Source organism: Setaria viridis, chromosome 7, assembly GCF_005286985.2.
Source record: "Setaria viridis chromosome 7, Setaria_viridis_v4.0, whole genome shotgun sequence".
Taxonomy (NCBI): Eukaryota; Viridiplantae; Streptophyta; class Magnoliopsida; order Poales; family Poaceae; genus Setaria; species Setaria viridis.
The window spans coordinates 20829296-20842823 of NC_048269.2; the positions used below are offsets into that span (position 1 = coordinate 20829296).

General features: G+C 51.9%; 1 protein-coding gene across 3 annotated transcripts; it reads right to left on the bottom strand.

Moving 5' to 3' along the window:
• Positions 1-7730: 7730 nt before the first annotated feature.
• LOC140223289 (uncharacterized) lies at positions 7731-13310 on the bottom strand. Of its 3 annotated transcripts, XM_072294908.1 has the most exons (4): positions 12812-13310; positions 12541-12726; positions 9276-9465; positions 7731-9149 (listed from the first exon to the last, which is right to left on the bottom strand). In XM_072294908.1, exon 4 carries the CDS (start codon positions 9122-9124, stop codon positions 8225-8227), a length of 900 nt encoding a protein of 299 aa, XP_072151009.1. In that variant the 5' UTR covers positions 9125-9149; positions 9276-9465; positions 12541-12726; positions 12812-13310; the 3' UTR covers positions 7731-8224. The 3 variants fall into 3 exon arrangements, with proteins under 3 accessions (XP_072151009.1, XP_072151011.1, XP_072151010.1); XM_072294910.1 differs by lacking the exon at positions 9276-9465; XM_072294909.1 differs by having other exon boundaries at positions 7731-9453.
• Between the last annotated feature and the right edge of the window lie 218 nt (positions 13311-13528).

The following is a 13528-nucleotide window of genomic DNA, read 5'->3' on the forward strand; positions in this document are numbered from 1 at the left end:
CTGCCCCCACAAGGGCATCCGAGGAATATATAAGTGACAGAATTTCGTAGAGGGTCCCCTGCAAATTTAGTCGAGGGGTGCGTTTTACTACGATTAAGGGGGGTCTAGTACAAAATTTCATGGAATGATTGGATAAAGACAACAAATGCGTGGCAGTTACGGGAAATACCTCGCATTATACGGAAACGTAGCGAGGTTCGCGCATTTCGGTTTTGTTAGGGTCACTGGTCAAGAGACGTGATCTTCTCTCCTGAGTCCTGATCATACTTTCCGATCATTATTGCTCTTTGCCTCTTTGGTCAAGAAGGCCACTAGTATTTGCTACCTTGGTCCTTGGCTGTTCGTGCACTTGAAATTGCTTCTCTTGGAGGTTCTTATGGTCCCCGAAGGTATATAGAGTACCAAAATTATTAGTTCATGCTAAATTTTGCTTTATCAAGCGACATTTTGGTCTATGGCACGGCATCAAAACACAACTTTTATTAGTTCTTTTGTTAGCAATATTTTATAAAACAGTGTAGTAGTATAAATTTATAGAACTAGATTTATATACCAAAATCCAGCCGAGAGAGGGACATTTTGTACCCAAAACAAACGCGCTACCAAGCTGCGCTACATCCCTTTTCAAAATTGTACTTTACTCAATTCATTTTCAAATATCCAAACTCAACACATAAACATAATACAAGCAAGTTGGTTCCTAGCATTACCTCCTAGGCGCAGAACCTGGACGCTCCTGCTAGTCTCCAACTCTCCATCCTCTAATGTGGGGGGGAAAAACATAAGGCATAACATGCAACCAAAGTTTCGAAAGTTACTCTAATTTTGGGGGGCAAAGTTGATTTAAGACAATCCCAAATGCCACTTATTTGTGAACGTGGTCTTAGGTATTATAATTTGGACCACTCTTAATAATTTCTTAAAGGATGGTAAAACGACTCTTTTGTGTATTGTACTCCCTCCTGATTATCCTGTCCTAAATAGAGAGAAAGAGAAAATTACCATAGTGCCCTCTGGATATGCATACAGACGGAGGACCAGGGGAGTAACTGCCTTCCCCGTTTTGTGTTGGAAAGCTTGGACTATATGCAACGGACTCATGACGACATAGCTGGAGCAACAAAATGAGGAGGAAAGTGCCAGCCTTTCTTCCACTCTAGTAGTACTCCGGAAGGGAAGATGTCAGTATACGTCTTCCTCAGTCAAACAAACGTCACGATTAAGTTGAGCAGCCATGAGCCCATAACTCCTATCCTTCCTTCTATAACTGTTACTGCCCAACTGCATACATGCACGATGCATTGCATTTCAGACTTCCACTCACCTTTTCAATCGAATAATACACACAAATATGTTTTTGCATTCCGTCCCCATGCACTCTAACGATGGATAGGCATGCTCACTCACGGGTTACACCGGTTTTGACTGGTTTTTCAAACCAGCCCGACGGTGGACGGTTTGCCTGGACCGATCTGGTTTCTGTGGTTTGTTGAGGAGTGGCTCAGTGGGTTAGGTGGGTTGGTTCTACGGGTCGAATGGTTTAGAACCAGCGAGCTTCTTCAGTTTACGCCCGCACGGAACACTACTTCTCATATTCCCTACAGCAAGCCATGTGACGCTACTTCGGGACAGCAGCTGACGCGTGAGAAGCTTGGGCGAGTTGCGAAGCTCCAGCGTGGCCAGCTCGTATGAGCAGCGAAGCTCTCCAGAGTAGGGCAGCGTAGGCGTGCGAGAAGCAGCTCGCGAGTGGCTGCGGCCACTCTGCAGGCTATGTAGCTCCGGTGCGGCTGTTGGCATGGGAGAAGCAACACGGACAGATGCGGTGGCCGCAACAGAGGAGTGCCACGGCCCAGCTCGCAGCGGTGCGCGGCCGGCGGTGGTGACAACACGGGTAGCGGCCCCGACCGTAGGAGGATCCGGCGAGCATGTGTCCGGCTTCTGGGCAAGGAGAGCAGGGTGCACGGCCCGGGGGTGCGGCCGACGGCGCTCGTCCCGGGGGCAGCAGCCTGGTTGAGCTCCGCGGCTCCAGCGGACGAGCGCGAGGCAGGTCGGCGGGCGAAGGCCAGATCCCACGGAGGCTCCGCACGCGACGGCCTGGTGGCAGGTAGGCCTGTTCACGGGTTGGTTCGAAACCGTCGAAACCCGTGAACTCAGACCAGACCGGACCACTAAATATGTTCGCGCGGGTTTTGGATGGAAGCTGAGCAGGCAACCTTTGTCTCATACAGCACCCAACTCCATGATTTTTTTTTTGAGGCAGTCCAGCACCCTACACTTGCTCGTGCTCCGCACGGGCACGGGCGCACGGCCTACTAGAGGCTACCTGCTTCACTCGCATCTCCCGGTGACACACAGAGTCCTCTGACGCAGTACAACGGTTTCACTTCTCACCTGTCATCTCAGGTGACTCCACTTGATTGCTGTGTTGTAGCCTTGTAGGTGCTTTGTGCGTTTATTTTGCCCTCTTCTTCTCTTATACATTGAGAAGCTGTTATTTCTGATGTACTTTGAGTAACAGTGGTGCTTTTTAATTCATTGAGAGCGCCATCAATTAACTTTTTGAGAGTTCAGATTCACAGCAGAGTAGCAAGAGTGACTTCCTTTCCTGCAGAACACAAAGAACCATCAGTTACATATATTTTCCCTTGTGCTAAGAATTCAAGATGCCCACTGTTCATTGATTGATATTTTAACCATTGCATGGTCATTTTTAAGGAACTATTCTCTAACCAGAAATGATCGATCAAGTATTGTATATTGTTTCTCAATCTTACCGTTGTTCTATGAACTCTTGAATTTCAGATAGAAAATATTAAATCTTAGAAATGTCCGCACCAACGTACGGCTACCACCTAGTTTTTCCGGTTATGGGGACAAAACACTAGCAGAATCGGAACTTCTACTGTAAGAGTGATAGCATGCTCACTTAAGTTACAAGGTGAGACCATTGAGTAGTAGTGATTAGTCAACGAAGGGATACCGAGTGGATCGTATTATCACGTGGCACGCACAGTCAATTAAGTGGAGGCGTCATGATCAGAAGGACACACGATTTGGTAGATAATACTAAAATCCTAGTAATCGCTCTAGCGTAGCTAGAGTAGAGGTCGGTAGTGCTCGATCGATGCGGCTGGCCAGACGGTGCTCCATTGGAAACATGGCTCATGGCCGTCGCGTTCTACCACTCTGCAAGTTTTACGTCCGCGCGTGGGGCTCTGATCACGTCGCGCACGCTACATTTTGGGTTAGGCGAGCGGGACCGCGACATGGGTGGTGTACGTGGGGTGTTCCGTGTTTCGATCGTGAGCCTGTTTTCAACTCCTGATTGCGTCACCCTTAGCTTGTTGCTCCACCAACCGGACCACCAGAGTGAAACAAAACCGAATTCCCATTTATGAGAATCCAAGCCTACGCACCTCCGTGCTAGTCCTAGGAAAACTATTACGTATGAATCCCTATCACAAATAGTACAAATCCATATCAACACGAAAATATAAAGTAGCAACAGAGTAAAATATCATAATTATTAAGTACAACACTTCGGCACAAGCCGGTACAAGTCCAACAGGACTGAATCATGAAAGGTAAAATTTCTACGCAGCGGAAACATGTAGCACGGAGAACACCATCTCCAGAGGCGACTTGAGTGAGAGACCATCCCTAGTCTTCCCACCCATCGTTGTCAAAGTTGTAGTCGGGCTCCGACCCTAAAAAGTCACAATCTACCCGAGAAGCGGGTAGGTCATGTCAACTTCCAAAAGCAGCAAGCTAAGGAAACGGAGAAAATAACACTATATGCATAGATAAATCTATATACGGTTGTGGAGGTTTATGCAGCAGTAGCAGCAGCAATCAAGGACGCAACAAAGTAATACCGTCTCCGAGGACAACACCTCACAACAAGGAAGTTGTCACAAACCATCAGATCCTTTACCCAAGAATCTAGCACACAAACACACTAGGCGATGTGAGAGCTCCCTCCCCTCACATCTCAACAGTAAACACTGGCCTATCTCAAAAGCGGGAGGTAGAAGAGTAGTAAAGTCTAGTCAGAGTAACAGATCGGAGGACTGTCCATACTAGTGGATACGGACTATAGCTATAGGTTATACACTCTGCAGAGGTTGTACATTTGTACCTGCACGGATGGAGCCTAAACGGGGATCAGCCGTCCAAACCCCATCTAACAGCCGGAGCCCTAGTAGGTGGCTAACACTCTCCTGTTTCCTCGAGTCTGATAGTGTCTTCAACTGTAGGGCACACCATTACCAGTCGAAGACCTCGAAGCTATGAAACCTACCCACGCTGGGGTGCAGTCTGGTCAAAGCAAGTCAACGCCTCGAACTCCTTACACTGATCCTCCAATCCACCTATAGGCTGAGTGCTATCCACCACTAGTCTCGGACCGAACCCCGCCCATAACAAGATGAACAATATGTACATATGTAGTCCAAAGAAACATGGTTAAACTGACTCGGTCCTTAAGGGCTGAGAGCGAGTACTCAACTCCACAAAGTATGTGCTGAAGCACCTGCAACGTACAAGTACGCCACATGCTCCTCAGTGTCAAACAAGGTACCCGCCACAGGCACAGGGGGTGGAGAGAGACCAGAATGCTCTCTCCTAGCAAGGCACTCCTCAGTACCAACCGCAGCTTGCTCCCGTCAAAACACGTCAAGGAATCACACTCACCCAAAACACATGCGAGAGTGTACAAGAAATTCCATCACCAAAACCATAGTATATGCCCATCCATAACTCAAAAGCATGTATATGGATATAAGTAAGGTGGACTAGGTAGGGGTGTGTAGCTAGTCCACAAGTAGGTAACAAGGAAAACAAGATAAACAATTATCATAGGCTATGCAATCAATCATCATCCAAGCATCTTAATTAAAGCACTAGCAACTAAGCATGCATAGGTTCTATGTGATTGGGATTGACATGACACCTTGTCCGTTGTCGTTTTGGGCTCGCAGCAGCTGGTGGCGAGCGGCGGCGGCTCCTGCAGTGCGGCGCGCGGCACAACGGCTGGACAGGCAAGACGAGGCAGCGGCTCGAAGACCGGGCAGGCATGTTATGTGGCACGACGACTGGACTAGGATAGGGTGTGGGCGGTGGCGGAGCTCATCGGGAGATGGTGAAGAAGAGGGACGCCGGCGGTGACTATTCCTCCTCGGGCAGCAACAGGGTAGCTCTGGCTCCTCCTTCTTGGCACGACGCGACGGCTCCTCCGGCACGGGCCTCTTCCTCCTTCTCTTCCCTTCTCCTCCCTTCCTTCTCCTCTCTTCTCTCCTCTTCTCTGGTTGGTGGCGGCGGTGCAGGGGAGAAGCCCCTGGGCGATGGGATGGCGAGGGAGGTTGCCGGCCAGGGGTATTTATAGCCTTGGCCGAGGCTAGGGTTGCGGGGCGCGACGCTCGAGCACGCACGGCTGTCCATCCTCGGTGGGTGCACCCGTGGGTGATGTGGCGGCCATCTGACGGCCCTGGGCTAGGGTTTGGAGGCGCGTTCGGTGGTCTACAGGGGCACGGCGGGGATTCCCCCTCGCGGAAGGCTCCAAAAGGTCACAGGCGGCTAGGGCTGTAGGGGGGAGGCGCGATCGGGACACTCCTCGCGTTGTCATGGAGTGGGGACGGCGTGCGGGCACGGGTGCCAGCGAGGCAGCAGCGGCGCATGTGCGGGTAGGAGAGGGGGCCTGGCAGGAGCTTAGGGATAAAGCTGACACGTGGGCCCCATGTTTTAGCGATAGGGAGAGAAGGGAGGCAGCGGTAGTGGTCGGGCGGGTTAGCTGGGCCAAAGGCTAGGTCGACCTGCTTGGTTGGTCCGGTGGCAAGGTAGGTGGGTTACAAGGCTAGGCCAGTTCGGCTGCGGGTCGGCCTGATTTTGTTAGTAGGTTAGTTTAGATTTTTGTTTAATATAAAGTTTGAATTTTGAATTGGATTTAAAATTCAAATACACTCAACTTTGAAAGCCAAATAAAAACCAAAAAGATCCCACTCAAACTAACACACAGCTTGAAATTGGTTTATGATTTAATTATTAGGGAGGTTCTAGAAAATATTTAGCATTTGTGTTCCATTTTCAAATAAGCACACAATCCAAATAAATTTTTTTAAATTTTTAAAAATTTCACTCACATTAATATTTCTAATTTTTAGGAATATTACACAGAGCATTTCCAAAACTTGCCCATTGTGCTGCAGCATTTGTGTCAATGTCAGCGAAAAGAAGAGAATCCTATCCATTACCATTAGGCTGATCCAAGGGGCATAGCCTCTCTTAATCGATTTTCAATCGTGGACGAAAATACATAGGAACTAAAAAAAACTTAGGCCTAGGGAGGACCTCCCTCAAGATAATGCAGTAAGGTCAGTCTCAGTGCATAGTTTTATTGTATTATTACCAAGACTACAGACTAGGTAATTGTGCCAGTTGAGTTTTGTGGGATGGAACTTCTCTCACGTATGATGAAACTTTTTTCTTCTCTCTTCTCATAAAAATCTTGCCAAGTTAGTAAAATTGGTGATGTAGCATGGAATTTAATGTTCACTAAACTCACGCTCCTATTAAAAATTTTCTCGAGCTGCAGCAGGGTCGGCTTTTTTGACATAAAATTCGAGCTCCTGGTTGGCCAGCACCACACCTATGTGCCGCACTACCGCACTACCACACTACACGTGTGAAATTACAGGATCCCACCTGTTTTTCTTTAGAAAATCCATTGCTGGCTGGTAAATCTCGTGTATCCGCGGCTGCTGCGGCCGGTGGGTGCGAGCGCGACCGGCAGACGGCGACGCGGCCGGTGGAGCGGGCGCATCCATGCCACGCACTCAAGGCGCCCGCTCACATGCCGCGGCTCCCAAAAGCTAGCGCTCGCGGTACAGACCAAAACCACCGCTCCTCCTCCTGATGGCTCGTCGTCATCGTCCCACTTCGTTTCGAACCGGGTGGACGGACGGCGCGGCCGCGCCATCATGCCCCCGGCGAAAAGAGCCCGCAGAAATCCCCTCCCCCGGCCCTGGGATCACCGCTCGGGTCAACCAAAGCGTACGTGATGCCATGATGTGTTCCTGTCCCTCTCCGACGCGTTGCGGTCAGCCGGTCACTTGTGTCGCCCGGCAACTGCCCGTACGCTGCACTTGGCCTCGCCGGCTCGCCCCGGCGGCCCAGACGGGCGGTCCATGCGCGCGGTCGAGCGGCCGGCGACGGCTGATGCAGCGGCACCGGTCGTGGAGTGGAGGAGGTCACGCACTTGTCCGGGCACGGCGGGATTAGATGGCGGCGGGGCCGAGCGAGCTCCGAAGTCGCGTGAGTGACAAGCCGCACCACGTACTAGAGCGGGGGCGGGGCTGTATGTAGCTTCCGGTTAACGCCGAACCTGTGCACTGCGGCGGTACCACCACATGCTAATTTGGTAATGGCATATTAGGATTGGGAATGGGAAGTACTCCTATATGGTACTGCATACTACTGGCAGTATTAATTCGGCTACCAAAGCTGCTGGACTGGACAGCATCAGAGGGCAGCTTTGCAAAGGGCCTCATCCAACGAACCAATTGATGCTCCCAAGTTCTGAGTTTGAGGAACTTCGAAAGATCATCCAAGGTTGAGTCTTCGTGATATGAACTTGGGTTCATTCAACCGCTTTTGTTAATAATGGTACATGTAGTTCGTCTTGCATCCGCTCATTTTATTTTCTTTCTTAATGAAGATCAAATTTACCATCCCTGTTTCCTTAAAAAAGAGAGTAATCCCTGATCACTTCAGCATTCAAAATTTCAGAAACTTTTACATCTTTGATCGAGTATCGACCTTATTATGTACATACTACACATGTAATGTATGGTAGCGCACACACCATGAAGGAAAAAAAAGGGATACGTCTCTATCCTTGTGTCCGGTCTGTAGTGCGACCCATTATACAAAGAGTGTCTCGATGCATGCCAAGTTCATTGGCTCTCGCTCACGGGCGAGAACGAATGCGCGTGGCGTTGCTTCATCGATCACCTGGAAGCCGCCGGGACGAGTGCGAAGAATACGAGCGCAGTAGCGTGGCGCCACTACGCTCGGGTCGCCGTCGTCCGTCCCTGTCAACGGCGAGCAAGAGCACGGCGGCTGCAGCTAGCCTCCGGATACGATGCCATATATGATCGGCCAGGACCAGCCTCCTTAAAGTTCCCAAACCGGCGAGCCGCCCATTATTCCGCGATCGAGATGCGGCGTGTCAACGGACCAGCGCGGCATGCACGCGCACATCGGGCATCGCCGTCGCCGCCCGTGGGGGGTCCCGGGTCCGGTCCGGGTCAGGACCAGATCCAGACGGCGTAGTAGGCGAAGGCGGCGTGCTTGAGCTGGCGCAGCGTGAGCAGGAAGCACTGCATCTGCGCGAAGCCGAGCGCCGCCCCCGCCGCCTGCCCCACGGACCGGATGCCCTCGCCCGGCACGGCCCAGAACGCCCCACGCCCAGCTGAACCCGCCCGACACGGCGCACGCCACCGCGAACAACCCCGCCGCGTGCCCGGCCGAGCTCCCTGGCGGCGAGGGCGGACCCGAGGACGCCGCAGGTGTTCACCAGCACGAGCACGGCGTCGCCGACCCGGGCGGCGCCGCGGCCGGACCCCGTGGCCTGCGACAGCAGCGGCAGGAACAGCGTGGTGGCGTTGGCGCGCGTCAGGTGCAGGAACACCTGCAGCGCGGCCACCACCACGGCGCACGTTAGGTGCTGCTCATGCCTCGCCACCAGCCGCCGGAACGACCCACCGTCACGACGGCTGCTCCCGCCTCCGAAGACGGATCCTTTCCTCCTCTGCAGCTTCGTACGGGATCTTTGTGACCTCCTAGCGCTGGCGACGTTGCACGCGCACGGGAACACCAGGTCGACGTGGACGTGGCTGGTGTCGAGCAGATCTACCGTCCAGAGATGCCACAGGTCGAGAGGGTCGCTGTCCACGACGGCGTGGTTGGATTTTGGCGCCTCTGTTTCCTCATTTTTACCGACGCCATGGATGAACTGCCCACCGTGACTCGGGCTATGGAGGGCAATGGAGCTGTGAAGAGTGGATACCAAGCCGCCGACGGCGTCCAGCAATGGCAGGAAGCCAAGGCACAGTGACTGGAGTATCATGGCGCCGCACGCTTAGCTGCTTGGCCTGCCAAAATTCAGAACGTTTTCGTCTGTTACTAATGTTGAATTCAACCGGCAAAATAAAGAATGAACGCCAAAAGCGTGGCTAGGAGCAATATAACTTTTTTTTTAGAGGAAGGAGCAAATTAACTGGTCCTTTGCCTCGCTGAAGCAAAAGTGGCACAAGTGCTGGGCTCAGCCACCATGGCCCAGGACAATCCTGGCCCAGCATTCGATTGGCTGACAATGACCGTGTTTGTTTCGGCGGTTGGGTGCGGCGCTGTACTGTGAGGATTTCTCCGCCGCAGCGTTTTCTCTTTGAAACGAACCTGGCAGGAGAGCTGCCGATTATATTAAAAAGGAGGAATCCAGACTGGATAAGTACAATGAATCAAAAATGAAATGACATGAGGCAAAATTGAGCCAGAAGTATAAAAGAAAATAAAGCAACACTATGAACTCAGTCGCAATCAGCATCGCACCATTAGAGCGGAGAGATGTTTCGCTCCCGCCATAATCCACACGGTGGCCTCATCTTTGATCCTCTCAAAAATCATATTGACAGAAGACTCCTTGCTGTTAAATATTCTCATATTCCTTTCCCTCCAAATTGTCCATGTAACTAGCATAATCAAAGTTCGCATGCCTCTCTTGGAGCAGGAATTTGCTCCTGCTCTCATCGACCACCAGTGGTGCAGCGTATCGGCCTGTTGCCAAGTCCTCGGGTGGATTGCTGGCGCCGATAACCAGTCCGCCACCATGGCCCAGATTCTTGTTGTAACCCGGCATTCGGCGAAAAGGTGTAGCGCCGATTCTTGTGATCTCCGACATAGTGGGCAGGTAGCTGGATTCGGCCATCCCCTTTTCTGAAGTCTGTCAGCAGTACAAAGGCGATTTTGGATAGCGAGCCAGGAGAAGGTTTTGCAGCTTCTAGGGGCCCATATTTTCCATATCAAGCTGTCAAAGTTGGTGGAAGCCGAACCAATGAACTGTGCGGCGTAAGCGGATTTTGCGGAGTAGTTACCATCCGCAGTAAACTTCCAAGTGATTTCATCTTGGACACCCGGGCGTAGGGCTACCTGTTGTACGACTTGCCACAGAAGGACGTATTCTCGGAAGTGTTGCACCGAGAAACTGCTGTGATTTATGTTGATGTCTCGGATCCAAGTTCGGTTGTGAAGCGCATCACGTAAACTCCTGTTCTTTCTTTTTGAAATGGAGAAAATACTTGGCGCTATGTCCTTTGGCCTTTGGCCTTGAACCCAGGCACTATTCCAGAAGGAAGTCTTTGCTCCATCGCCTACGACGATACGTGTACATGCCGCAAATAATTTCCTATCCGTGTTATTACACGGAACCTCGGAGCCTACCCAAAGCTTATCTTCCGCTTTCCACTCATGCCACAGCCACCTGAGCCTCAGTCCTCTTGCAAACTTGTAGATGTTTAAAATACCTGCTCCCCCCAGTCTTGTCGGTCGGGCGGACCTTTGCCAGTTCACTTTGCATTTTCCCCCTGTTAATGTCGCCGCCCCTGCCCAAAAGAACTTCTTGCGCTTTGCATCAATTTCCTTCATCACCTCTTTGGGGGCCTCCATTGCCGACAGGAGGTATACCGCCTGTGATGTTAATACTGATTTCGTGAGTGCTAGGCGACCCGCCATAGTCATGTTCCTAGCATTCCACGCAGTGAGTTTGCAGGTCGCCTTGTCTATGACGTATTGGAAGTGTACTCTCTTGAGCCTTGACGTCGTTAGTGGAAGTCCAAGATATCGCACCGGAAAGGAGGACCGTGTGACTGGAATGTCTCCAAATATGTCGTCCATATTAAGCCCTTCGCATCTTATAGGCACCACACTAGATTTTTCAAAATTTGTTCTCAGCCCCGACACTTCACCAAATCTAGTGAGTAGGTCAGCTAAGGAAATGACATCCTGCCTAGTCGGGTTTAGGAAAATAGCCGTGTCGTCGGCGTACATGGATGTTCGGAAGTTGAGGGACCTGCCTCGCAGCTTGGATATGAATCCTCTGTCAGTGGCCTATTCCAGCAAAGCTCGTAGTGGTTCAATTGCAATCACAAAAAGTAAAGGAGATAAAGGATCTCCTTGCCGTAGGCCCCTGTTGTGCTTGATGGGGCTGTTTGGGACCCCATTGAGAAGGATCCTAGATGAAGATGTGTAGAATAGAGAGGCGATCCAATCCCGCCAACGAATGGGGAAGCCCAAGCGTTGAAGTAAATCTAGCATATAGTCCCATCGCACCGAATCAAACGCTTTGGCGATGTCAAGCTTAAAGAATAGTGCTGGGATTCGTTGTCGATGGTAGCGACGCGCCATGTTCCTGACTGTCATAAAATTATCGTGGATGCTCCTTTGCTTGATGAAAGCCGATTGAGAATGTGATACAATGTTTTTCATGTGCGGGGCCAGTCGCATGGCGAGCACCTTTGTAATAATCTTGATGAATGAGTGTATCAAACTTATCGGTCGGAAGTCAGGGATTGCCTCGGCCCCATCCTTTTTTGGCAACAACACTACGTTGGATGTGTTGATTAATGACAGGCTCGTGCAATGTAAGTTATGAAAAGCGTTAGGCCGCCGCAGCGTTTTCGCGGCACGCAGTTCCTTTTCTGCCGCGGGACTGAAAGGCGGCACGGTAACGCGCGGCCGCCGCAGCCTGTTCGACGGGATTCTGCCGGTTGGCTGCCGCACCGCAGAAACAAATGGGGTAAATAGGCTCTTATCCTGAAACCTCTCCCTGATAGGCCATTTGTGCTGACTCATTTTGTATGAACTCAGAAATGGAGCCCGTAAAAAAAACTCCGAAATGGAGAACCGTATTGTTGAGGCGTCAACACCTAGCAGCGACAGTGAAATCGGCAAAGCCGCAGCACACTCTTATCTTTGAGATAAAAAGAAAACCTACAGTTGGGTGGCTCTCTACACCGATGGATGTATTCATGTATGGATTTGCAGAAGAAAGGTGAAGTTTCATCAGGTTTTGGATGTTTCACATCTAGGCTCTAGCTTCAACTTTTCTCTCCACAATTGGCAATGGCAGGGTACCGGAGGAGGATTCCAGTACCATCGTGATGCCGGCGAGCCAGTCGTGAAATCATGGTACGGTTGAGCTATGCAGGGATGGAGAAACGCTAGAGACAGCAGTAGTGCCTTGTGCCTATGCCTTCCACCACCGGGAAAGGAAGACCGACGCCTAACAGGCCAGTCGGTGTTCCGTACTTCCATTGCCAAAGCCTGCCGGCCGAGCCGAGCATCCTAGGATGAGGCACTCGAGTACCATCAGCGTAAAGCCCCCCACTGCCGCGCGCATTGCTGCCTTGTTCGGGGTTGCACGGAAACACCAGCACCAGATGTGATGGAAGTGGAATGGACCGGACGAGCAAGTTGTTTGTTACTCACCAGTCACCACGCGGCGTGCTCAACTCAACCCCCTGCGCTTGCGCCATCGGTCAGGCACTCCCATCCGCCGCGACTCGCCATGCTGACCGGCGGCGGCGAGTTTTCCTCCGCTGTACGCACGCTGCGGCGCCTCAGCATCAGCGGCTCGCTAGTCTGCCCCCACGCGGCCACGCCTGCAAGTGCGAGCTGCCGATGGCGGCAACCGGCAAACACCTGAGCAAAATTCCAGAACGCGTGTTCGCCAAGTGCCAACTCGTTCGTGCGCACTTACCTGCGGAGACGCGCCGCCGCCGCGGTGGCGCCGAATCAGCCGGCCTCCTATGCTCCGGAGCCCGGCGTCCGGATAGCAGCAGGGGCGGCCCGCGATGAGTGCGCGAGGGAGCAGGGAGGGCCTAGCCAAACCAACGAAACCAACCAACACACTCCGTCTCCGGCACTCCTCGCCGTCGACAGGGTGTACAGGGTGCTCTCCCCCTCCGGGTCCGGGGAGCGTCGCTTCCTCTGTTCGCGACGCGACCTGTCTGTCGCGTTGCGGTGCGCCCTCGGCCCTCTGATGTCCGCAACGGCTGCAGATCACCATTCCAGGCATTCACCAACCCTGTGTGTTAAGTGCAGCTGCCACACAAAAGCGGCCGCGCGTAGCAGGTACGCACACGATGGATTAGGAAAGCAGCGCGGTGCTGGATCATTTCCTCGTGCTCTTTCATAGACACATGAATGAGATGAGTAAACGACGAACTGAATGAGATAACCCGTAGCACAATGCGCGCCAATCACCAATCGCATCGTAGCTGGGCCCGTGATGGCGTGATGGTATGGACCACTCCCTCCCACAAAGAGTACAAACTACACGAGATCGATCGTGACGACTGACGAATTGACGATTTGACTAGTAACAGTGCCTTTTCTCTGTTCGGTCACGAGGAACACATGCCGGCATCCCTGTCTGCAATTTTGCAATTTTACGATATCCAAATGCAAGAATGCC

Excerpts from the sequence above, each read along its gene's own strand:
- LOC140223289 (XM_072294910.1), bottom strand. The coding sequence starts at position 9,124 with ATGATACTCCAGTCACTGTGCCTTGGCTTCCTGCCATTGCTGGACGCC.